Here is a 24962-nt window from a genome sequence, read left to right as displayed (position 1 = left end):
GCCTTGTGGGTGGGCGCAGGTATCTGAGTCCCCAGCAGGAACCTGGGGGTCCTGCGCGTACTGGTCTGTGAACCTAAAGAAATGTAACAGACCACCCCTCCCCCCACCCCCTCCCAAGGCTCCCACCGTTGGCACTCCCCTCCCTTTCCCTTCAGTAAAGCCAGACAAAGCAGGGGTCTTTGGATTTTTTTTTTTTTTTTTTTTTTGTAAAACATTCTTTTATTAAAAGAACAAGTGCTGTTTATGAACTGCCCTTCGTACAAATAACATCCGTTATACAAAGATACAAGATCCGGGTTATGCACAATTCCAGGCTTGGAAGTGAGAGGAGGGGGGCATTGCCTTTTGGGCTGAGGCTATAAAGGAGGTTCTAGAAAGAATGTAAAAGGGGCCCCTGGGTTTGCAACTCTGGCTTCCCCTCCCTGCTCCCCTAGGAAGGTTCTGCTACATTGAGACAGGCTGGGATGGATAGGGGGAAAACGGGGCTGGGAGTCAGGGTTTGGGTCTCCAGTCCTGCCACCTGAGTCCCAAGTTGGGCTGGAGGAAGGGAACAAAGGGCAATGAAGGCACCCCCCCAGGCCCCAACTTTTCAGTAGATCAAGTCAAAGTGGTCGGGAGCTGGACACACTTTGAATCCGGATTGATGTGACTGGAAGGAGCCAGGATGTTGTGCCCCACTTCCTCCAGATTCCCCACTGAAGTGACCTTAATCCGTCTGGGCACCTCTCCCCATTGAGATAAGAATTGGGAGCAAGCCACCTACTCCTAACTTGGGCCCACCACACACCAAGGAAGATGCTGGAGGTTGGCAAGGGGAGCCCGTGCCTTTGAACAGTTGTCTGCATTTCCAGTTCCGGGAAAGGGAAACGTGAGGTCCCCCTTTCTCAGAGCTGGCCCCTGGCTCTGGCTCCCCTCACTTGTCTAGGCCCTTCCCTAGAACTCAGTACAGGAATGGGTGGGGCGCACTCAGCCTCAAGGTTAGGGCACCAGGAGGCAGCGGTAGACCCAGGAGCCTGAGGGGAAAGACACACACAAATAGGAAAAACTTAAAAAAAAAAAAAAAGCAATCTTTAAAGTGTCATTGTCTATGGAGAGGATCCATCAGCTCTGAGCTAAGACAATCAGTGCTACATAGATACCCTCCCACCCCGGGGCCCAGCCCAGCACTCACACACACAGGGACAGACAGACAGCCACTTGGAGGTGGTGCAGTGGGGGGCGAGAGAGCCCAGGACCAGGAGGCCAGGGTCCTGAGGGCTGGTCCTGGCTCTGCCCCAAGCCCCTGCCCCTCCTTGGCTTGGAGCTATCACCTGTGAAGCAAGGAACTGACTCCAACCACCCCTAAAGATAGGTCCCTTCCAACTCTGACACTCATGCACCAGTCGTGACCTCAAAGCCGGACAGGGGTTCAGCATGCACACCCCCTCACACCTCCACGCTGAGCGTGATCACACACGAAGCACCTCTCATGCATTTTCAGACTCCATTTCCGCCCTGCAAACCAAATCCCTTCTCTCTGCTAGGCAGAGAGATCCACAAATCTGTGTCTTTTCCCACTCCCCATCCAAATTCATCCTGGAAAAATGGACAGAGGCTGGAAAAGGAGGGTGAGGTCACTAAAGCCACTCCCCCTGCACTGGGATCCTGAAGATCTCCAGAACTTTCCTATTATAAAGCTCCCTCTGAAGAAGGAAATGCACGACCTCTCACATGCCCCCCCCCCCCGCCCCAAATTGAGGGACAGCAGCAATCCATACTCAGCCTGGGTCCCTTCTTCCAACCTAACCTACCTACGGCTGCACCCCAGCCTGGGGAAAGCTGGAAAAACATAGGCTCTTGGAGATGAGAAGCCCAGGCTCATGGGTGCTGGGAGGGAGCGGGGAGGTCTTGGTTCCAGTGCACTAAATCCTAGGGACCTCTCACTCTCTGCCACAGCGGCTTCAGAGAGGATTGGCTTCCCTCAGCATCCAGAACAGAAGTTGACTTAGGCTCTTAGTGGGCTGGCCTTGGGCAAGGGTGTGAGTGTGAATGAGCAACTCTTCTAAGAACCTCTAAAGGTTATTCTTCTTTTCAGTGGTTTGGGGGCAGGGAATTAGAGAGCTTAATAGATGAAGATGAATAAAACGCTGAATCCTATCGTTTCTTTCTAATTGATATTTAGCATTAATAAAAAGTGAGTATTTCTGAGGTCATCACAACTGCCTTCCCCCCACCCCCAAGCCCTTGCAAGTGCCTAAGAAATTGCCTCTGAAGGATTCCCACCCACCCCCTCCTTTATCAGCTCCCTAACATCTTACAAAGTCTTATCAACAGGAATATTAATATTATTTTCAGTATCAGAAAAAAACCAGTTGAGCAGCACAGGCAAAAATATATCTGCACTACGTTTCTGTCGTTGCCAAAAATATACACATCTTCTTTTCTTTATTTAAAAAAAAACCAACAATAACAAAAACCCAAACAGAAACACACACAAAAAATCCACACATGCAAAGACTGATGAGACACGAGCATCAGGGAAAGCTGGAAACGCCTTCTCCCGGCTCCAACCCCAGTGCAACTGAAACAGAGACACAGGCTTCACCCTCGCCCCGCTCCCGGCTGCCCGACCGGCCCCGCAGCCTTTGCCACCAAAGGCTCTGGGCAGGTGGGGGCTCCTTAAGGTGAGAATTGCCCCCTACACCCCGGGGAAATAGCTGGTGGGTGAAGGGACAGTTGTCAGGTCAGCTTGAGCTGAAGGCTCCCCTGGTTGGTGGGGGGGGGGGGTGCGGGGGGGGGGGGAAGCAAGCTGGCTAATTCTGGGAGGTTTTCACCAAAGGAAGTGGCACTTTACTCCCCCTCTTTGCCCCATCCCCCAGATCCCTGGGGCTCCCCCTGGGCCAGGGAAGCAGGACCAACTGTCAGTGGGGGAAGGGGGGCTCCGAGGGGGCAGTGAGACCATGTGGGGGCCTGGGGGAGGGAAGGCAGGACATTACCCTGATTCAAAGCCCCCAGCCCCCAGTTACTCTCCAATATTGGAGTACTGTTCTGGTTTTTGTTAACCATTCACGCCCCAGAAAGGGACCAAAGTTGGTGAGGTGGGGAGGGTGCAAACAAAAGCTGGGAGCCCTCTTCTGCTGCTGCCTCATCTGAGCACTGCTCCTATCCCTGCCCTCGGCTGCCCCAGGTCCAGGGGGAGTCAGACAGACAGACAGACAGACATACACACACACACACACACATAGACGCACACGCACACAGGCACACACGCTCTCTGAGTCAGGCAGCTCCATCTTCCCACCCTCCGCACTCCTAAATCCAATAGTGCAAACAAGGGGCAGGGCACCAAGAGGGTTGGGCCTCGCCCCCCTGCCCTCCCCCATCCCATCACCGTCACGGGGGGGAGGGGGGACTCCCGAGAGGTGGGGAGGCATGGGCTTAGTTTGGTGCCGTCCTGCCCCTTCCTCAGCTCTCTCATCTGTGGGCTTTTACAAGCTCAGCTTGTAACCCTCATTAGGGGGCAGGGGACCGGGGAGACACAGTCCAAGGGATCTCTTCTGCCATCTGCCCAAGTTGGGAAGAAACCGCAGGTAAAGCAGGGCCACCCCTTCTTTCGTAAGAGATTTCCGCGCACGGGCAGGCCCAGGGCCTGTCCCCCCACCTCTCCCCACTCAAGTGCTGATCCATTTTATGTGGGGGGTCCAACCAACCCCCCACTTATGCCATGGCCCACGTAGCTCTTGGAGGACCTCAAAACACTGCTGAGAGTCGGGCTCCTAGGTGGGCTTGAAGCCTGTCCTCCCTCTGAGCCCCTCACAAAGGGGTCAGTGCGGAGGGAGAGGGGCCAGTGGAAGGGGCATCCCTCTCCGGCTCAGTCCTCGGCACCAGGAGCACCCACACTCCCTGGGCCTCAGCACACCATCTGGGCTGGGGCTCTCCAGTGTCTGGGTGCAGGTGCCTGCTCCAGGCTAGGTAGGACCCCTCAGGCCAAGATCTGCCCCCTCCATCTGGGGGTCAGGAGGGGCTGGGTGGATTTAGCCTTTTTCCTGGTTGGCTGAGGTTCCTTTGTCAGCGGTCTGGAAAGAGAGGAAGGGAGGCTGGGGGTTTAGGAGGTGTCTGGTTCTAACACCCGGTGGAGAACAGGCGCCTGGGTAAGGCCACTGCTGTAGGACACAGTGAGGGAGCCCGGCTGAAGCCCCTGCCCTGGGCTCTTGGGCTAAGGCGAGTGTTTGTGTGGGGGTGTTGGGGGGAGGGGAGGGCAAGGTGCCCTGCACAAGGGCACCCAGCTGAGCAAGGCCAGCACCCTGGGCTCTGACAATATGCCCTCAGAGGAAGGAGGGAGGGCCTTTCTCCAAAGGGCCCACCTGGAGCATCCTCTTTTTCTAACTGGTCCACTCAGAGAGGAAACGGACTTTTCTAATTGGTCTCCCCGGAGGAACGCCATTTTCTAACTGGTCCTTTTGCTATAAGCCCACGCTCGGAGTCCGCCCGCGGCGGAGCCAGCAGAGGCCCTGGGGCCTGGAGCGGGCCGCCTTGCTGACCTAGGGGTGGCTTCCGTCCTCCTTCTCATGCTCCACCTCTGCCCATCCCGGAGAAGGTGAGGGCGGCCAGGCCGGCCCGGGGGCCCCCTACTCACCCCTCCTTTGGGGCCACTGCCGTCTGCCCCCGCCAGGCTGAGGAAGGGGTTGGTCTGGGCCGTGAGGACCGGAGGGCCGCCTGCTGCTGCCACCGCTGCGGCCGCGGCCGCCGCGGCCATGAGACTCGGGTTGTTGCCGAGCGAGGGAGCCACCAGGGCCCCGGCGGGCAGCAGGGCGGGGGCGGACGCGGCGGGCAGCAGGCCGGGGGTGCCCGCGGACAGCAGCGGGGTGGAGCTTCCTGCCAGCAGGCTGGCCATGGGCAGCTGGGAGCCCCCGGCCATCTGCAGCCGCTGCAGCTCCCGCTTCTGCTGGATCTGCTGGATCATCTGGTAGACGACAGTCTGGTGTTCCTGCAAGGGGGCCAGACGGCTCAGGGGCCAGTGGTCCCCGGAGCCAGCTTGCCCTGCTTGGCCCGGGGCCCCATCCCACCTCACTGGAGCCATGAGGAAGGAGACCTGGGGGACGGTCAAGGTCCTGTCTCGAACTCCCCACTCGGGGCCTCCGTCTCCCCATCTGGATAAGAAAGCGGTTGGGGCCCTGACTGTCGACCCGGGGCACCCCTCCCCGGGGCATCCCTGGCTGAGAGCTGGAGGATGTCTGGCAGCCCTGGCCCCACCTCCTCGCTGCATCAGTTCCTCAGTCGCTATGACAACCACAAATGCCCCCAGGGGTGGTATGACCCCAAGTTGAGAAACAACTAGGCTAGCTCAATAGTATTCAACTCCCCCTCTTTTTGTTTTGTTTTGTTCCTTTTAAGATTCATCTATTTTTGCTCTGAACAGGCAAGGCGTTGTCAGTGTTCCAAACACCAAACAATATCAACGTTTACCTTAAGAAATCCTGCTCCTACCCCTGTTCCCATCTGGCCACTATAGGTAACCAGCTGAATTGGATTTCTTGTGTTTCTTTCTAGGAAAATGATTATGTTTTCTGTTTTTTCAATTCCCTCCTTTTTAAAAGGCAGAACTCCCTTTTCTCCAAAGGAAACCTTCGCAAAACCCAAAAGGGGCTGCTCTGGTTGAGAGGGCGCCCACCTGCTCAGCCACAGACCCTGCAGCTCCCCCTTGAAGATCCCTGGGGCTGAGATTTGGAAATGCTCAGTAACTGGGGGCTCACCACCCTCTAGGGTGTGAGCACCCCTTCCGCAATGCCCAGGGCCTGAGAGCAACCTTATCCCCTCTACCCCGCAGGGGTCCAGCCTGGGGCGGCCCTCGCTCCGTTCCGTGCCTGCACAGCCCCCGACACGGGCCCTCCCCAAGGAGCTGCAGGCCGCAGCTGCCTGCGAAGGGAGGGCATTACCGGGCTCAGCTGCGGGGAGGCCAGGAGCTGCTGGAGCTGCTGCAGTTGCTGTTCTTGCTGCTGCAGGACATGCCTCTGCTGCTCCGATAGGCTGAGGCAGGAGACAAACACAGGCCGTGGGAAGGGGCAGGGAGACACTCCTCCCCCACCCCGGCCCCTCCAAGCTCCCAGACTCCCTCAGGCCCAGGTGGAGAAAGGCAGGGATGTGCGGTTTTTGAGGAGGACTACAGAGAAACAGAGCAAGCTCAGAGACCACTGGGAGGGAGCCAAGTTCGATGGAAGACCTTTCCCGGAAGGGAAAGGAAGCCTGGGGGTGCAAGACAGAAACCGATGCTTTCGTCCCTGGAGAGCACATCCAGAGGGCACCCACATCTAACATCTCGGGAGTACCTGGGGCCAAGAGGTGACTAGATTCTATGCTCTGTAAGACTGGAGAACATTCTTCCTTTTGGGGGGGCTGTGGGTGTTGGGGGGAGTCCCTCCCAGAGCCAGCCTCCCCGTTCCCTTCCCCAGCCTGAGCTCTCCCTCACCTGTTAAGACAACCTGGCAGCTGCAGCGTGGGGGCCCCGCCAGCCTGGCTCAAGCCCGCAGGGTTGGGGGCGGCAGCCCCATTCAACCCCCCCAGGAGCCCATTGAGGGGCAGGGCCCCGCTGCCCGCCAGCCCTCCCAACAGCCCCTCAGCCATGGGCATGGCCCCCAGCCCTGCTGCACCCTGTGCCCGGCCCAGCCCGTTCTGTGGCTGGGGCGGGAGCGGGGCAGGGGCCCCGGGCAGGGCCAGGGGCAGAGTAGCGGGGCTCTGCTGGAGCAGGGGCAGCGGTGGGGGCGTGCTGTGGAAGGACAGCGACGAGCTGCTGCGGCTGGGGCAGCCTGAGTGTGGGTCCTGGGGAGGGAGGGGGAAGGGAGGGGTCAGAGGGGCGGGGGGCCAGCGTGACCTTTCTGGCCCCCGGCCCAGCACCCACCAGCATTCTCACAGAGCACAGCCACCCCCACCGCACCCAGGCAGAGCCACCCAGGACGAAGAAGCAAGACCCAGGGATAAAAGCTAAGAATCCAAATAGTCTTCACAAATCGCGTTTACAGATCACTTCCTGGGGGCCCAGCACCCCTCGCACTCCTTGTTAATCATGAACAGGGACGTTGGTGGTGGCCATCTAGTGAACTAGACCCAGGGTTCACTGCTTGCCCCGAACTATCTCCTTATTCCAATATATGGGTGAAGCCATTGATTCTTAAGCAGGCTAAGTAACTCTGCAGGCAAGAGAACAGCAGCTGGAGGGGAAAGACTCAGGTTCAAATTCTGTGTCCACAGTTCACTGGCTTCTCTGTCTTAGTTTACTCACTCATAACATGGGGGGAATAGTAGTACTGTTCCATAAGGTTATTGGAAGACTAAACAAACCAATGCTTTGAAAGTCTCAGCACAGGACATGATTTCAGAGGGCAAGTGTGCAATCAATACTCGTTAGCGCTATGATTATTGTTGCTCAGGTATACACCACCCCGTTTGTTTGATTTCAACAGTAACCACAACCTAAGGATAGACTGCTCCCCCCAACACCGCCGATCACAGGGGGATTACTGGGTGCCAGTTGCTGTAATAAACCTTTCCCAAATACTTCTCAAAGAGGCCTTCCCTAACCACCTCCTAACTCCAGAAGAATCCCACCCTGATTCTGCCTCACAGCCCTTAAGATATTTCCATTTTCGCACTTTTCCTGGTTTGTAATGATTATTTTCTTGGATCGCTAGTCTATCTTCAGGAGCAGGGCTTTGACCGTTTTGCTCATTGATTGCTTGACCAGTGCCTGGCATTAAGTAAGCACCTATAATTATTATTTAATGAAGGAAGGAATGGATCAGTCAACCAATTGCTCAGCCAATCACTTCACTGCCCAGGCTCCAATAGCTGCAGGGTGAAGACGAAACCCGAAGGCCCTGGTGCTTCCCCTCCTGCCCCCCCCCCGCCTCCCCCCTGCAGCGCCCACCTCGGAAGACGTGGACAGAGAGTTGTCCAGGCCAAGACTGTTCTTCCCCGGGGGGCTCTTGCTGGTGCTTAAGGAATCGCTGCTGCCAGCTGAAAGAGGGAATCAGGGAAGGAGGTCAAGGGCTGGAGTCGGGGCCGGATCGTCCCACTGCCCGGCAGAGGCTCCCACTCCCGGACTCGGTGGGAATCCCCTTACCTTGGGGAGGCAGGCCATAGGGCCCAGGGACTGGGCCGTTGGCAGCAGGCAGGGAGGCAGGCAGGGCGGGGAAGGGCACAGAAAGCTGCACATTGAGAATCTGCAGCCGCTCCTTCTTGGCCGTCAGGCTCAGGATCTGTTCCTGAAGCCGCTGGTTTTCCTTCTGCAGCGCGTGCAGTGCCTTCAGCATCTCCACGACTGCAGAGAGAGGGCGAAAGCGCCTGAGCCCTGCAGGCCTGGAGAGGCGGGGCGAGGGCGGGGGGCGGGGCGAGAGAACCGGAGGCGGGGCTTGGAGGGCGGGGCCTGGCGGAGGAATTCAGACTCAGACCCAAAGGAGAAGGCGCCCGCTGGCAATAGCAAGAGACTCAGGTGAGCTCGGAGAGGCGGGACCCGGGGGGAGCCAGAGGTGTGAGGACTGGGGGCGGGGCCTGAGGCTGGGGGTCGAGGCCCTGACTGGGAGCGTTAGAGGCGGGTGGAAATTGGAAGTTGGAGCCTAGTAACGTAAGGGCCAGGAGGCCGCGGAGGCCGAAGGCTTGGTGCACAGGTGGCGGGTCCAGCAGCCGGGCCTAGCAAAGGTTAGAGGTAAGGCTCGGGGTAGCCAAGAGTTAAGGCTGGGGCGGGGCCAAGGGGGGGAACTTTAAAGAAGTTTGGGGACCTCGGAGAGAAAGGTGACCGAGTCTGGGGGTCCTAGGGCAGGTCTCCCAGCCCGGCCCCACCCCTCCTCACTGTTGACACCGGCCTCGCCGTCGCCCTGCTTCTCCAACAGCTGCTCCATGTTAGTCGTTCCGGGGGCCGCTGGGTCTAACTGGCCACCCCCGCAGGGTGCAGACGCTGTCTGGTCAAAGAGTGCCGGGAGGCTGCTGATGGGGGACCTGGGGTCGGAAGAGAAAACCGGACTCAGGCTTACCTCACGTCCCCACTCCTGTCTCCCTCCTCCCCCCCTCAGGGGTTCCAGTCGTCCCCTCTTGGACCCCACCCTCTCCTGGCGCCCGTCTCTCCGTCCCCTCCTCCCTCTAGTGTCCCTCCAGCCCCGCTCCCAGCCCCTCCCCCAAGCCGCCGCCCCCTCCCTCACATGGAAGACAGACTCTCCTGGGGGGAGGTCCCCCGACACCGGAAGCTGCAGTCCTCCAGGTCTGGCTCTTGGAAGGAGAAGGGGAGCAGGGATCAGCGGGGAAGAGGTGCCGTCGGCCTCACGGTCCCCGCCTGGGAAGTGGGTGCGGGATCTGGGACTTTACCGCAGACCCCTTTCCCCCAGGATCTCCCCCAACCCCAGACTGGCAGTTCTAGCTCGTAAGGCGCTGGGAGCCCGGGCTTGGAAACCTGGCCCCTTGGGAGGCACAGCCATGGGATCTGGTCCTCTTTCCCCTTCTCTAGGCAGAAAAGCGGACACTGCCTGGCTTCTTTCAGAACCACCTCTCAATTTCTTTCCTGGTAGACTCAGGGTTATAGAAATTCAGGGTCTAGACAGTCCTCGGTTGAACTTGGACCTGATACTTGCTATGTGACCTTGGGCTTGAAACTAATCTCACTAAAATGACTGTTAGGAGGATTAAAAACAAGGTAATAAATGTGAAGTGTCAGCTGTCCTACAGCAAGCCCTTAAAAACTGCAGCTATTGTAATTAGTCTTGTGCGACTTCTCATATTCATAAACTCGTAAGTTAGACTGCAAAACCTTTTGCTGGGCCACAGAATTCCAATTTGGGTTTTGGAAAAGGTGGTCACCCTGCGCTGTCAGATCATTAATTCTGGAATCGGATTCGGCCCCTTTAAGAAGGTTTACCTGAACGGGCGGCCGGGAGGTGAGCCCCGCCCCCTAACCGGCCAGGTGGTGTGTCTGCACCAATCAGCTCTCTGGGGCTGGGTTGACTCTCCAGGGAGGGGGAGGGGCGCTTGTGATCCTCCCCCTTAACTCCGAAATACCCGGAGCGCAGGTTGCCCAGCTGGTGGACTCGAAAGGTCCCATCCCGAGGACTAAGGCCAGCAGGGAACTGGGCTTGGAGTCAGGGCCAGAATGTGAGCTCTGGCTCCGCCTTTCTCTACTTCAACTGCTTTGAGCAAACCATTAAGCCTTTTTCTTCTGTGAGCAGTAGTAATTCTGCCGGTCCTGTCCTGTCCCGTCCCTCCACGGTTTTGTTTTGTTTTTTTAACGTGCTTAAGTGTACCCTGGTTTGTTGTGTGTGAATTTTTTTTTTTTTTCAGGGCGGGCAATGGCCAGAGGGAGGGGGCAGCCGGAAAGTCCTCCCATCTGTCTGGGGTGACATGCAGGTGATGGGTGCCCCTCAGGTCTTTGGGAAGAACAGGGAATGGGGTCAGAGACACATACCTGTGTGGCTGCTCTCGGCTTGGGTGAGGAGGGGGTTAACGGCACCCATGGGGGTTCCAAAGATGTGGGTAGAAGGGAGGCTAAAGGTAGAGCCAGCCAGAGAAAACACCTGAGGGAAAGGAGGTAGAGCCCAGCCTGGTGGTTATTCTTGGATCTAGGGCACAACTGTGTGTGTAGAGGGGGAGGGGATCAGGTGTGCTGGGGAGAAGACCAGAGAGGGAGACATTCTGGTGGCGACCAAGCCCAATCTCTCAATCTCTCCCATGGAGAGCTGGTGTCCCAGGCAGCCTGTCTGTCCCCCACCTGCCCAGGGATGGAGGAGCCCAGGGGTAAGGCCTCACCTGAGTGGTGGAGATAGAAGCAGAGGAGGAGGGGAGGGTGCTGGTGAATGGGGAGCGGCTGAGGCGGGGCAGGGCCGAGGTCCCTGGGGGCCCCAGCAGGCTGGAGGAGAGGGGGGTGCTGCAGACAGCGCGCAGCATTCCGCCACTGCCACCATGGGAGATGGGGTCCTTATTACTGGTGTAGATGCCTACAGGCACAAGAAGGACACAGAGGGAAGCTTCGGGTCACCACTCCCCGCCAGGCCCCAGGCCCCTCCTCAGTCAGGTGGCTGGGGCAGCCCCTCCCCAGGGATAATACTCCCCTGGATCTGGGGAGTATCACATCAGTCTAACCCTCTTGCTGCAAAGATGTCACTTCTTGCCTATGGGACATCTGCTTGACATGCCTGCTTATTAGACTGCCCTGCCCAGGCCAGGGGGATTCCAGGCTTTTCTAATAGGTAAGTCCTACTGGCAGTCTACTCCAATCTCTCCCACCACGACCCAGCAGAAGACAGGAACTGGGGAGCGTCTTAGAGTTGACTGGCTCTTCCATCCTTTATCTCTGTCCTTCGGAGCATCTATCCCATTTCCCTCTGACTGTATGCCTTTGCCTCTGTTCCCTCACTAGACTGGCTGGGCCCTGAGATGCCCAAGGGTCACTAACCTGCCCCTAGCAGGGGGGACTCCAGGCTCAGGCTGGGAAGGCTCCCTGAAGGCCCAAAGGTGCGGGAGGCCAGACCACCCAGGCCAGAGCTGACCAGGGAACCTCCGGAGAAGGGCGAGGCGGCAGTGGCGGTAAAGCCGGCCAGCTGGGCACTGGGCAGGGAGGGAGCAGCTGCGCCCCCAGCCCCGTCCTTGTTGCGGCTGCCCTTGGGACGACCTGGTCCATGTCGGCTCCTCTTGCTAGCTTTGTGCTTCTTCTCCTTCAGGCCTGTCTCAGGGGTCTCCTCCGTAGGCGCAGGGGCGGCACTCAGTGTGGGCATTCGCTTGTGGGTGCCTGCTGAGGCCCCGGACCCCGAGACGTGAGGAGACTTGTAGTCTCCAGGGGACGGGGCCCGGGCCCGGCCCGAGCTGGAGGTGGTGGTGGAGAAGCGCATGATGGGCCCGAAGCCAGAGAAGACCACCTTCTGCTCAAAGAGGTCAGCTTTGGGGGGCTCGGGGGCTGAGGGAGAGGGGGGGGCTGAGGGGGTAGGGGCTGCAGGCTTGGAGTACTTGTCCTCCTCTGGCTGCTCCAGCTTGGGGAATGCCGAGAAGTCAGGGGAGCTCTGCAGGGATGAGACTGCACAGAGGGAAAACAGAATTACAGCTGCGCCCCAGATCCCACCCCCCACCCAACTGCACTAGCTGGAGAGAGCTCCGGTCGGGGGGCGGGGGAAGCCTGGGTTCCTGTCCCAGCTCTGCCTCTGTCTCTATGTCTTGGCATGAGTATCCCCCACCCCCACCCCCACCCCAGCTTTCCCACGTGCCATAAAGGGGAGAGAGAACTCCTGCCCAGCTGACCTCACTGGGCTGGAGAGATTACAGAAGATATCATTAGTGTTGGTACTTTAAAAATGGCACCTCATGGCCCAAGTGCAGGGGATAATGAATATTGTCCCGGCTGTTGGGGGGGGGGGGCTGAGAAGGAGGGGCTGAGGGGAGGGTCCGGAGAGGAGTCACTTGGTGGGGAGCCCCCATCTTTAACCAATTTAAGAAGCAAATGAGACGCAAAGCAGTGCGCAGAGGCCCTGGCTAGAGAAGCTCTGGGCCGAAGGCTGTCCCGCCCCCAGCTTCCTCCAGGATGCCCACACTCACCTGCAGGCTGGAAGGGCCCCCCAGAGGAGGAGGAAGAGGAGGAGGAGGAGGAGGAGGAGGCGGAGGTGAAACTGCTCACACCTTTCCCACTGCTCAGTTTCTTCCCCTTGTGACTCAGGCTATGGCTGGAAGGCTTTTTGCCCTTCGAGTCCCTGCTGCTCTCAGAGGTCTCCTGAGTGCTGGCCTCATGATGGGAGGAGGACGAAGCTGAGGAGGGGACCTGAGGGAAGGAGGAGAGGGCAAGGCTCAAGGCCAGCTGCCCGGGCTCACCCGGACCTGGCAGTGCGACAGGAGGACACAGGGCCCCGGGCGCTAGGGGGAGAGTCCAGGTTGGCTTCGGGAAGGACTTGTGGGCGGGGAGCCCAGATCCGGGAGGTGGGTGTGAGGAGAGGGGAGTCTGTCCTTCACCTGAGGCAGAGGAGAGTGACAACAGTCCCTGAGCCTGTCCAGAGGTGCCCATCGGTTCAGTCATCCACTGAAGAAATGCTTAGTGGGTCCCAGAAGGCTGGACTTGTGCTGGCCGTGACGTGCGCAGGGCAGAGGGAGCACTGCCCAGGCCCCATCCTTGAGCCCGCCAGTCACCGCCCTTCCACCTGGCGGACACTCCCTCCCCTGGCCACCCTGGGCCCTTCCTAGACAAGTTGAGCTTGTAGTGCCATGCCTCTGCCAGCACGGCCTCTCCTTACTCTGCCTGGGAAACTTCTCATGCCTGGAAGTCCATGAGGCCTCGATCCATGAGGCCACCTAGATCCCTGGGGTGGACCGGGTCACTCTGTCCTCTTAGTTCTAGGGCACCGTGTCCTCACATCAGCCTTGTCAACAGTTGCCACACTGCACTGGAATATCCAGTCCCCACATCGGAGGCCTCCAGCACGCCCCGGAGGGCAGCATGGGCTCTGGGGTCAGGCAGGGCAGGCTGTGGGCCTGGTGGGCTCTGCCATCTCCTGCTGTGGTATGTGGCGTGGCCTCTCAACCTTGCTGAGCTTCAGGGTCCTGACAGGGCCAGCGAGGTCTCTTTGGAACTGACACGAGGAGCACAGAGCCAGATCCATAGCATGGGGTCAGCAATGGCAGACGCCGGTAGCCGCGATGAATGTACCGCAGAGACAGACAGAGGCCCGTGGAAAAGTATGGGCCTTCAAGCCAGACTGCCTGTGTTCAAATCTCCACTCCCCCACTCACTAGCTGTGTGCTTTTAAGGTAAATTACTTAACCTCTCTATGCCTCGGCTTCTTCATTTATTAGACTGGGTTAATAAAAATACCTAATTCATTGGATTATTTTGAGGATTAAATGAGCTAATCCCCACAGACCCCTTCCATCCTCCTGTTCGAGAAGGGACCCTGGCACGTGATGCGTGAGTGAGTTAGGGCTTCGTATTACTGCCAGGGATGGTGCTTTTCCTCCTGGTGGAGACCAGGTATTCAGTAACGCAACAAATGCTAGAGGAAGGATGGATCAGGGGACGATAGCCACCCTGCGCTGCCCTTCCCTGGGCGGAGTCCTGGTCTCTGTCTTCCTCTTTGTTCTTTTCAACAGCTGGAGTTCTGAAGGGAGCCAGATGTGGTTGAGAGCAAGGGAGGAGAGGGGCAAGGGGGAGGGGTAGCTGAAATGCTGGGGTGGGTGGAGGGGGATGGGCAGAAGTCTCCTACATATCCAGAGAATACCTGGCCGCTGGGAATTCCCGTATCTCTGGCCCTGCAGGCCCCAGGGAAAGGTCAGAGGGCATGAATGACAAGCTTTTCCAGGTGAGCCCTGGGAAGCAGGCGGGGAGAGGGTTACTGGGACAGTTGCCACAACATCACCCTGGAAACCCGATACCCAAGCCTCCTGCTAAGATGCCCAGAGCTCTGCCAACCTAAGGTGGGTGGAGGTGAGTGGGGTAGTAACGGGGACAGGAAGAAGCAGTTTCTCCAGGCCCCTGTGCTCCTTCGGTGTGGGGGGTGGGGGGAAGGAGGGGGTGCTCTGGCTTGGATTAGCGACTCTGTAGCTCCGGGGAGGGCCTGCTGGCTGTTCCTCCAGATGTTGCCCATTTCTGGAGACAGGCCCGACATACCAAGCCTGGGAAGGGTGGGATGAATGGGAGTTTCGGGGTGCTGTCCGTGGGCCTGCCCATGCCACCATGGGATTTTGGTTGGGAGACAGGCTCTGGGCAGTGTCCTGACGTGGGGGAGGGGTAAGAGCAAAGGGGTCCTCTCTGCCTATCTCTGGGGAAATAGGCCCCAGAACGTGAAGAACCAACCTGAGTACTGAACCCGCAGACAAGAGCCCAGTGCTGACGCTCTCTGTCTGGACAGAGGCAGATGTAAACATCTGGCAGCCAGCAGGCAGGGCAGCACCCCCCACCCCACCCCGACCCTCCTGGTTGGTCAGCGACTGGTGGGGCTGAGGAGCATAGGGTAGAAGGGGGGAGTGGAGAGGGGTGGGGTGGGGAACAGAGGCACAGTAACCTGAAGCTGCTGGGGGCTGCCCAGAGTCCCTGGCTCACCCCCACCCCTTGCAACTTGTCTCCCTCCCCTACCTCAGCCGCTCCCCTGCATGTGGGCAGCAGTACCTTGTCAGCAGTGGGGACCACAGGCGGGGTGAGGATGCTGGGGGGTGACTCAGGCCGCTTCTTGTGCTTCTGTTTAAGGCGTTCTTTGTCCTTTCGACTCTGGGGAGGGAGAAGTGACCAGATCTGGGTTGTGGGGGGACAGTATGGTTGAGGATACACATGCCATGTGCATGGGGGGAATAGTCCCCTCTCAGGGATGGGCTTTGTGGGCATCATCTCCCCCTACGGAGAGACTGGGAGACTTAGGCTGGACAAGAATGGCTCAGGCAGGTTGCCCTGGGAGCCAAAGGCCCCTCCCCCTCCTCCTGACTGCTTGCTAAAAATAGCCTGTCCCATTAGCACATCAGGGACACAGAGTACCACACACAGGAGCCCGCACCTGTGAGGGTGTCCACCTGGGACACTGGGATGTGCAGCACGAGGGGACAGAGACAAGTGGGCTGCCCCATGGCTAGACTGTGGAGGTGTCTGCAAACGTGCAGGGCCGTGTGTTGAGGGCTTTGGAGACTGTCATGTCATGAGGAGGATGTGGAGCAACCACAGAGAGAGCTCCAGGGAAGCCAGGCCCTCACCTTACCCTCCCTGACCCTCGTGTGTCACTGCCTCAGTCCCCTGCTGGCTTTTAGTGGCCTCAGGGGAAGGATGGGGGCAGGCCCCAAGGCCTCAGGGGCACCTTGTGGTGGTTTCCTGAGTTATGTGTTGGGGCGCCTGGGGGGCTCAAGTCGGTTGAGTGTCTGCCTTTGGCTCAGGTCATGAGCCGCTTCTCCTTCTCTCCCCCCCCCCCCGCTCGTGCTCTCTCTCAAATAAATAAGTAAAATATGAAAGAAAAGAAAAGAAAGAAAGGAAGAAAAGAAAAAGAAAGAAAGAAAGAGAAAGAGAAAGAAAAAGAAAGAAAGAGAAGGAACAGAAGGAACAGAAGGAAGGAAGGAAGGGTTATGTGTTTGTGGGTGTGGGCGGGAGAAGGAAAGGGAGAAGACGTTTACCTTCTTCTGGCCCCTTTCATGGTGGGAAGGGTGCTTGTCCTGCTGGGTGGATGGAGAGGCTGACCGGCTTCTCCGGCCAGTGATAAAGCCACTGCCACCTGCCCCTGTGCCACTTCCTCCTCCGGCCCCTCCGCCTCCCCCGCTAGTATGCCGGGATGTCTTCTGGGGAAAGAAGAGAGAGGAATTGCCAAACCCTCCTTTCGCTAGGTTAGGACAAGATTCCTGGAAGTCCAACGATCCCGGGTGGCCAGTCCCTCCCACCCTGCTTGTCACTAAAAGGACCTTGTGTCTTCAATGATACTTTGCTCAGCAGAAGGCATTCTCTAGTCTTAAATGCTAGAGCTTCCCCAGTTGGCTTATGCAATGCACAGATTCAGCAACTGAGGCCCAGAAGAGCGAGAGGCGTCTTGGCCCTAGCAAGGAACCACTGGAGGTAGGACAAGGGCCTGAGTCTCTTATTTTCTGCCCACATCTTTCCATGGTGCCTCTTGGCCCATCTCAGGCAGCCTGAGCCACAGCCCAGTTCCACCTCTTTCGCTGGGGTAGAGGCTGCATGGGCAGTCCTGGGCAGTCCCTGCTCCCCTGCACTCCGCCCCATGCCCCCTGGTACTTCGCTCCAGCCATCAGCCCTTTCCTCTCTTGGTCCTGGCCCTCCCCCTCCATCAAACCCACAGGGGGTCCTTCTGTCCCAAAGGACCTGATGCCCTTAAGAAGGGGGAAGTAAACATGCCCAACAGCAAAAACCCAAATGATCCTCGTTCTGCCTCTCCATCCAGCCAGTGTCTGCCCCCTCCTTCCCTTTACAGCTGAGGACTGCCCCTGCCTGACAGCTTCACCTGTCCCAGACTTACAGGTGTCCCCTCTAAGGTCACCCACTACCTCTCAATTGCCAAATCCAAGGACTGATTTCAAGCCCCATCCAACCCAGTTGCTCCCCAGTGGTGGGTACTGCTCCTACCTTGCCAAACACAAGATTCTCCCCTTCTCGGTCCCCCTCACACCTTGCCCCACCGTATCCTGGTGGGCACCTGAGGATTCCAGTCCAGACTTCTCTCCTTGGGGCTGCCACCACCACCCTGCTGGGGGGCGGGGGGTGACAGCCACCACACCTGAACATCCCCCTGTGGCCCCTCCTGTTAGCCCCACAGAGCTTGTCCTAAGTTGTCATCAAACCCTGAAACCAAGGTGACCATATAATTTATGATCCAAACCAGGACACTTCTGAAAACAAAAGGGGGAACTATTAATTACACCAGGGTGACAGGCACAAACTGGAACTATCCAGGGCGGAATAGGACATAGGCCAACCCTACAGAAGCCCACCGCATCCCCCTGTTCATAGCAGGCCCAGGTGCCCAAGCACTGAGAGCCTGGGTCCTCTGTCCCACCCTCAAATCCTCCTTCTCAGCCACCCCCACATGTAGGCCTGTCTACCTAGAAACAGTTCTAGAGTCCAGCCTTATCCCTCCAGCCCCCCCTTCTCGCAGCTGTCTCCCAGCCTCCAGCCTCAGCCCTTGGGATCCAGCCTCACAGTGGCTGCCAGGGTAATCTTCCTAAAAAACAAATCTGATCATGTTACCCTCCCGCTTAGAAGCCTGTGGCCCTGGGGCGGCGCGAGGGGGGAGCTGTAAGGACCAAGCTGAATTCCCATTTCAGGCTGCAGCCTCCCTCTCTAGGACACCGCCAGAGTTTCTGGAGCATGCAGGCCCCTCCACAACCATGGAACAGAAGCCCTCCTCCAGCCTCTTCTTGGGCCCCAGAAGCCCAGGGCAGAAGCCAGCCCTGCTCTGGCCCTGCCTGAGTGTTGTGGTCATCTCCTGCCTCACTCTCCCCAAGCACCCTGTTCTGTCCCCAAGTTCTCTTTATCACCTCAGGACTTGGCCCATGCCAGTGGCACCACCTAGGACTCATTTCTTTCTGTCTCTGCTTTGGCAGGTCCCCAAGGAGCTTTCAGATCAAACTGTGCGCTCCGAATCCCGCACACCAGCTGTGGGATAAGTTACACGACCTTGGTGGGTCTTAGTTTACTAATCTGTAACATGGAGAATACTGTACACCCAGTTCTTAGGGTTGCGGGGAGGACCACGTAAAATGACACATGTAAAGAGCTTTGCACAGAGGCCAGAGCACAGTCACTCCCACAGATGTTGGCCCCACCCTGACAGGCAGGGTCTGAGCTGTCTTCTGGGACTGACCGCCTGGCTCAGCCCTCACTCACCTCCCACGGGCTGTACCTCAACCCCTCCCTTATCCAGTGGCACAGCTCCTCACAGCAGGGCCTGGGCTCCCTCCATCTCCATCCTCCCAGCACCTGGCTCCAGCCTGGCCTGGAACCCATACCCTCGAAAGCAGGACTGACTGACCCACTCACCACCTGGCGGACAAGACTCACCATTTTGCTGAAGTGGTATTTGCAGTAGCCGCAGTACTTGACGTTGTCCACCTCTAGCACTTCTTCCTCACACAGCAGGCCGGCCATTTGGGCACTAAGCGAAACAGGGTAGCCTGAGAAGCGTGTGGCCGCAGACCAGACCAGCCACTTCTTCCCACCGTCACTGCTATCGCCACCAAAAAGACAGCTGGCCGTGGCAAGCCTCGGAGGGGGCTGGGCCAGCTGCCCAGGGACTCCAGAGAACCCCGGAGGGGGAGTGGCACAGGCAGGGGTCTCACCAGGTGACATGGAAAGCTTGCCGACATCCGTGGCGGTTACAGGTCATGCAGGCTCCTGAGGCCGCCTTGCTCTCCCGGCCCTGCTCCTCACAGATGTAGCAGGTCTGCAGGACACGGTACAATCATCCCCTTCTCCCTTCTACCCGAGGGATCCCTTGGCCTTCTCAGCTCTATCCTCTCCGTGGGATCCTAGGCCAGTGCTATCCAATTGAAGTTTCTGCGATGATGGGAATTTTCCATACCGCGCTGTCCAGTACAATAGCCATAAAGCACGCAGGCTACTGAACGCCCGAAACGTGGCTAGTGCGACTGAGGAATTGGGACTTTAAATCGCATTTCATTTTAACTAATTTACGTAGCCGCATGTAGCTGGTAGCTACTGTATTGGGCAGCAGTCCTTGGAGGGTGAGGCCTGTAAGGCCAGGGACTATGTCTGCCTTGCTTACAGTCAGCTTATTGCACCTCTGGGCCTTTGCTCATGCTGTTCCTTATGCCTGGATCCGGAGCCCCACCCTCCTCAAGGCTGGCCTCAGCCCACATGTCTCTTTCCTTGACCACTTTATCTAACGTCAGACCCCCTACGAGGTAGTCTTTATTTTTGTACCTTGTTTCTGTTTCTTCACAGCACTGACCACAAACTGCATTTATTTTAGTTGCCTGTTTATTGATATTTAGTCTTCCCACACAAAAGCGTGCGTTCCACGGGGCAGAGAACACATCTGTTTTGATAAGTGACCCCCTGCGCCTGGTACCTCGGCCCAGGTCTGGCACATAGTAGGCATTCTGTACAACGTGTTCAGTGAATGAATAAGTGACGCGCTTGCTCAGGTCCACGACCCAGCGTTACTACTGCCACGGAGGCTACTCGTCCCCAGGAGTTCCAGAGCACAGGCAGGTGTCTGGCAGGGGAAGGCGCTTACCCACCTCCTGAGTCCCCCTTTGGCTGGACAGAATCAGATTCCACTGGATGGAGAGAGAGCTTGAGTATGGGGCCGGACAGGGCCCACTGACCTTGTTGAAGCGGTCGTGAGGCACGTACTGCAGCACGATGGGTTCCATGGTGAGCACGTTGGCGAACTGTACCTCCGGGATGTAGAGGGCGCACACCACGTGGGCCCAGCCTGGGGCGGTGGGGGGATGGCCTGAGACCCTGGCCCCTCACCGCCCCAAGCTGCACACGGCTCCCCCTCCACAGCCTGCCCATCAGATTCCATTGCCAGCAAGGGAAGGCAAACCCAGTCTCCAGCCCCACCCTGGCCACCCCAAAATAGTCCATTCCTGCCTTCCCAGACCCCGCTCAGGGGGCCTTGCTGACCTTGACCGATGAGCTCTGGGGCTCAGGGCCCCCCTCACCTCCATTATCAGTCCTCTTCAATGCCCCGTCTTTGTGTGGGCACAGCTCACACCTCTGCCAATGCAAGGGGCACAGGGATTTTGGGGGGCTTTCCAAAAGGGGGTGGGGGGATCTGCTGAGCTGGGCCCTTCCTGAACGCATTCACAGGGCCCCAGGATGAAATGAGCGGTCTATGGGGGATGGGCGGGGATATGGAAGAAACCGGGTTGGCTATGAGTGGTGATTGTCGGAGATGAGCGATGGGGACGTGAAATTCATTATAGTATTCCTTCTACTTCTATACATGTTGGAAACTTTCCATAATAAAAAGTTCAAACAACTAACAAAAATAAAAGACCCAGTGCTGGGGGTGGGGCAGAGTAAAGGATAAGCTGAGGGAGAGATGGGTTGGTGAGAGATGTGCAGGAAACAGGAAGTCCTGTGTGACAGTCCCGCCCTAGCCTCAGCCTGAGGCTGAGTCCCCTAGTTTAACTGGGAGGAGATGCTCAGGTGTACAGAAGCGGGGAGGGAGTCTCAAACTCACCACCCTGGCTGCTCGCTCCTGAGATTCACATTTCCGGCAGAACCAGGGTCCCGTTGGCACCTGGACGATGCCATAGCAAGCTGGGGGTTGGGAAGAATCACCAAGTAAATCTGTCGGCAGTGGCTTTTCTCAGAGCAACTGGGGGAAGGGGGTGACTCTAAAGGAGGTGGGGCTGCTCCCCTGTCTGGAGTCACTCACTAGACAGCTGGATCACAAGGAATGCCTAACCGCACATGGCCAGCCTTCAACCACACAACCAAGCACTCCAGGGATGAGAAGTCTGAGTCCTTGACCTTAAACTTCTAGAAGACCCCCACCGCCACCCCATGATCCAGACACTGGATGGGTTTCTCAACTCCTGCCTGGGAACAGTCTTCATCATCAGGAATAGAGAAAACCAGAGGGACTACATTTACGATAGTCAAACACGTTTTGTTGTTATGGGGGGGGGGGCATTTCTTAAAGGGCCAGTAAGGGAAGAAGAGGTGGGGAAGTAGGGGGTCCAGGGACCTCATCTTAAGCCTCTAATTATAATAGGTACAGGTCAAAAGTCAAGGCCAAGGGCAGGTGCAGTGCAGGTAACCAATAGGAGAGCGGCGGGAAGCCCGGACAGAGACAGCATTAAGGGTTGTCCCAGGAAGTGGCGGGGGGAGAGGGGGGTAGCTGGCTGTGCCAGACAGGCGGGAGATGCCAGCCTGCGCCCTCGGCAAGACTCCTCAAGGAGTTAACTCCCGAACCATGTGCTGTTGGGGGAAACTCCAAACCTCCCTCTTCTCAATTCCCGGCCCCCTTCACAACCTCTCTCCTATCCGCAGCTCTTCCCGGAGGATTTTAGGAGTCCCCTCTCCCCTGGGACCCTTCTCCTCCCTTCCCAATTCCGCTCCTCCCAGTATCCGGAAGCGGGAGGGGGGGATGACCCCCCCTTGACCTCTCCCTCCGGGAGCCGGGACCAAAATAACCGGGCGGGAGGGGACACCTCGCAGGTAAACATTCCCCCAGCAGCCCCGACACTGGCGGTGTGGGGCGCGGAGAGTGCACTCACTGCCCCCTAGTCTGTCCCCAAACTCCCTCAACTTGGGGTGGGGGGCGCGGGACTGGAACAATAGGCAAGAAAACAATGCCTGACCCGGTCCTCCAGGACCGGGCGGGGGGTGCCCCCCGACGCCTCCCTTCCCTTCAGGTGGGGTGGGGGAGGGGCGCCCGGGCCCCGGGAGGTCTCCGGAGGGCGCGGCCCGGGGCTCCCCGCGCGCGCCGCCCCCGGGGTCCCGCCGCCCCCCGCGGGCCACCCCCGTACCTTGGTGGACAGCCACGCTGCACGCGTGCCCATCACAGTAGACCAGCGGGTTCTCGGCCCAGCCCCTCTCGTCCGAACATACGCAGCAGCCTCCTACCATCTCCTTCATACTCCCATGAGCTCCCTCCGGGGCTGGGGCGGGGGGCCGGCCGGCGGGGGTCGGGGGTCAGGGGGGGAGGGAGGGAGCGGGGGGCCGCGCGCCTCCTCGCTCCCTCCTCCTCCTCCTCCGCCGCCGCCGCTTCTTTTCTTTGCCTCCTCCTTCCTCCTCCTCGGCGTCCTCCTCCTCCTCCTCCTCGCTCGCTCTGTCTGGCCGCCCCCCCCGCCGTGCTCTCGCCCTCATGCCCCGACGGGCCCCCCCCCCAACAATAAGACCCGCGCGCCGGGCTCGCCCCCTCCGCGCCGCGCGCCCAGCTACCAGGGCCGCCCGGCCGCCGCACAGCCCGGGCCCGGCGGGGGAGGCGCCGAGTGGCACATCGCGGGCGCTCGCCCGCCCCGCGCCCGCCCCGCGCCCGCCCCGCGCCGCCCGCTCACGCGCCGCCCCCCCGGCCCCCCTGCCCCGCCGCGGCAGCCATGGCCGCGCGCCTCCGCTCGCTCCCGGCCCGCCCGCCGCCCGCCGCCGGGTAAAGTCTTAGGTTCAGGGAACAAAGCCTGGCTTGGTAGGGAGCTTTTCGCTCGCTCGCTCCGCGCGTATTTTCCCTCTTTCTTTTTCTTTCGGTGGCTCTCGGTGGTTGCTCCTGAGCTCTCGCTCCGCCTGCCCTTCCGTCTCGGCCCCGGTTCTCCAATTCTCCAAGCCCCTCCGCCCAGGGCTTCGTCTCTGCTCTTCAACTCCAAGGAAACTCCGAGGTGGAGATCAGAGGAAGGGGCGCTAGAACGAACGGGAGCTACGTGGGCCGCTCGCCCTTCCGTGTCTGGGGCGGGGGGGGGTGCACTTTGGGTGGCCGCTCGTGGGGTCTTTCCTTGGAGGCCCCTCTGGAGGGTAGACACTTTCACATGCAGACATTTGTTCATTACACAAATATTTATTGAATGCTTACTATGTGCAGCCGCTGGGATAGAGCAGTGAACAAAACAGGTATTGATTCCTGCCCTCAGGGAGCTTCCGATCCAGCTTATAGACTCAGACGCGCGCGCACAGGGACTCGCACCCCTTAGAGGCACACCGAGGCACCCCCAGCCTCATCCGGCCACACCACCTGACTCTTCCAGAGAGACACAAACCCCAGGTCCGGCCCCACAGGCACGCTTAGAGAACCACGCCAGTTAGAGACCCACGATTACGGAAGTGCCCGCAAACAGCACAGTTACACTTGACCTCTAGGCACGCACACAAACACAGAACATAAACTCACACACAGCACCCCCAAAGGACTAAAGACCCTGAAATTGGGTCTGGGAAGAAGTGAGGGGCGTCAGCCCGATGGCTTTATCCCAAGACCGGAGTGGGCCACTGGGACGCAATCTGACCCCCCCTTCCTATAGCGGGGCGGACGCCCTCAGGGACCAAAGGTCACACTCCCTCAGCGGGAGGTGGGGTGGCGGAGGGGAGAAGGCAGCCCTGAGGGCTTCAGCGACACTTCAAAGACCTCGCGCCCGGGAACGCTTCCTGCGGGGGAGGGGCAGAGGGAGAGGAGAGGGGAAGACCGGCAAGGGGACTGTGAGGGTGGGAGGAGGCTGCCCCCACTTCGGCGCACTGCCCCCCTGGCCGACTCTTCCGCCGGGACCGCCTCCTTTTCACCAGCACCTGTTCAACCGGAACATCAAGGGGCCGGGACCCGCCGCCACCCCTCCCTTCGCGTCTATTTAGTACCTTTCATCCGGGAAGGGGGGGGGGGGATGAATTCCCGCCCAGGATGGGGGGGGGGAGTAGGACGGGGGAGAACTTGTCCTTGACCTGGTCTTTGGCGTCAGGGATTTACTCCCTAATCCCAGCGACACTGGCGTTTGGGGAGGTCGGGGAAGCTGAGCTCTGGACTGCAGCCCTCCAGCTCCCCTCACTCCGGCAAGGGACCAGAGAATCCCGGAGGGCTGCCAGGACGTAGAAGCTCTGTCTAAACGGGCGCGGCGGGGAGGAGGCCTGTCTCTGCGGCTTCCGTGCCTGGGGGAGGGGGCCGAGAGCCCGAGGATTGTCGGTGCCGGCCAGAGGACCGGGATCCCTGCGAGGACTGCCAAGTGCCCGTATCTTGGTCTGCTTTGTGAACTTCGCTCATACGAAAAGTTAAGAAACAGACGAGAAGTCTCACTTAGGAGTTTCGAACGAATTACTTTTCCTGACAAGAATAAAACTTCAAGAAAATTAAACGCAAAAATGTCAGCCCTACCCATGCACCAGTTTCGGAATATTTGAGTATTTGGTTTTGGGACCGACCGCGGCCGAAGTGGCCGAAGTTTTGGGTTTCGCCGGACGAGGGTCACTCGAAGGCCCATCGGTCCCTACATCCAGGGGTGGGCGACGTGGGACTGGGGCGGCGGAGGCTTTGTCTCCGGTTCTCAGCCGGTGCGGGTGTACTGCCTCAAGATTGTGAGGTGAACGCGCGATGATACTTGTGCGTTTAGTAAGTGTATTAGGAACACTGTTTCGTTTAATCCTTCCCATAACCCTTTGGGATGGGTGTTAATATCCCATTTTATAAATAGATTAGCTGAGGCTCTGAAGGATGAAGTGACTTGCCCAAAGTCACACAGCCTGAAAGCAGCAGAGCGGGGACTTGAACCCAGTCTGTCCTCCGCTAGGGCTGGGGCTCCGCCACCACGTGTTGGTCAAATGCCTGTGTTTAACTGGGATGTCCGCCCAAAGTAAACGCTCCCTTCCGAGGTTTGGGGAAACCCGGTGCTGCGCGGGTTGGGTGGGCTGGGTTCGCGGCGGGTACTCCGAGGGCTGAGCTGTAAAGCTTATTCCTGGTCTTCCAATATTTTCCTGAGAACCTACTATGTGCTTATCCACAAAAAAAAAAAAAAAAAAAAAGCAAGAGCGGGACTCAGCCAACAAGTGGTTTCAAGTTCGTCTTGCTCTTCTCGGCGTAACTGAGCACTGATTTGGGGTGTCACGC

The 24962-nt window shown here is 58.7% G+C and overlaps 1 protein-coding gene across 2 annotated transcripts; it reads right to left on the bottom strand.

Annotated features, from left to right (window-relative positions):
- Positions 1-214: 214 nt before the first annotated feature.
- MLLT6 (MLLT6, PHD finger containing) lies at positions 215-22361 on the bottom strand. 2 transcript variants are annotated; one of them, XM_045889024.3, is made up of 20 exons: positions 21916-22361; positions 20622-20701; positions 20098-20152; positions 19756-19865; positions 18745-18848; positions 18467-18560; positions 16075-16236; positions 15092-15190; positions 12538-12757; positions 11408-12022; positions 10762-10949; positions 10421-10529; positions 9168-9234; positions 8822-8967; positions 8096-8293; positions 7901-7989; positions 6446-6795; positions 5916-6006; positions 4616-4966; positions 215-4055 (listed from the first exon to the last, which is right to left on the bottom strand). In XM_045889024.3, exons 1-20 carry the CDS (start codon positions 22022-22024, stop codon positions 4014-4016), a joined length of 3279 nt encoding a protein of 1092 aa, XP_045744980.2. In that variant the 5' UTR covers positions 22025-22361; the 3' UTR covers positions 215-4013. The 2 variants fall into 2 exon arrangements, with proteins under 2 accessions (XP_045744980.2, XP_064438185.1); XM_064582115.1 differs by lacking the exon at positions 6446-6795.
- Positions 22362-24962: the final 2601 nt, after the last annotated feature.

This window comes from Mirounga angustirostris, unplaced genomic scaffold, assembly GCF_029215605.1.
Source record: "Mirounga angustirostris isolate CCGP_5_RB_7025 unplaced genomic scaffold, mMirAng1.0.hap1 SCAF_17, whole genome shotgun sequence".
NCBI classification, from domain to species: domain Eukaryota; kingdom Metazoa; phylum Chordata; class Mammalia; order Carnivora; family Phocidae; genus Mirounga; species Mirounga angustirostris.
The sequence above is the reverse complement of the archived record's forward strand: the minus strand, read 5'-3'. Positions and strand labels throughout refer to the sequence as shown.

Coding starts and splice junctions, on each gene's coding strand:
- MLLT6 (XM_045889024.3), bottom strand. CDS start 22,024: ATGAAGGAGATGGTAGGAGGCTGCTGCGTATGTTCGGACGAGAGGGGC. Junction 20,153..20,621: donor AGGAGCGAGCAGCCAGGGTG/GTGAGTTTGAGA, acceptor TTGCATTGGCAG/AGGTGTGAGCTGTGCCCACA. Junction 10,950..11,407: donor GTCCCCCCTGCTAGGGGCAG/GTTAGTGACCCT, acceptor TTGTGCCTGTAG/GCATCTACACCAGTAATAAG.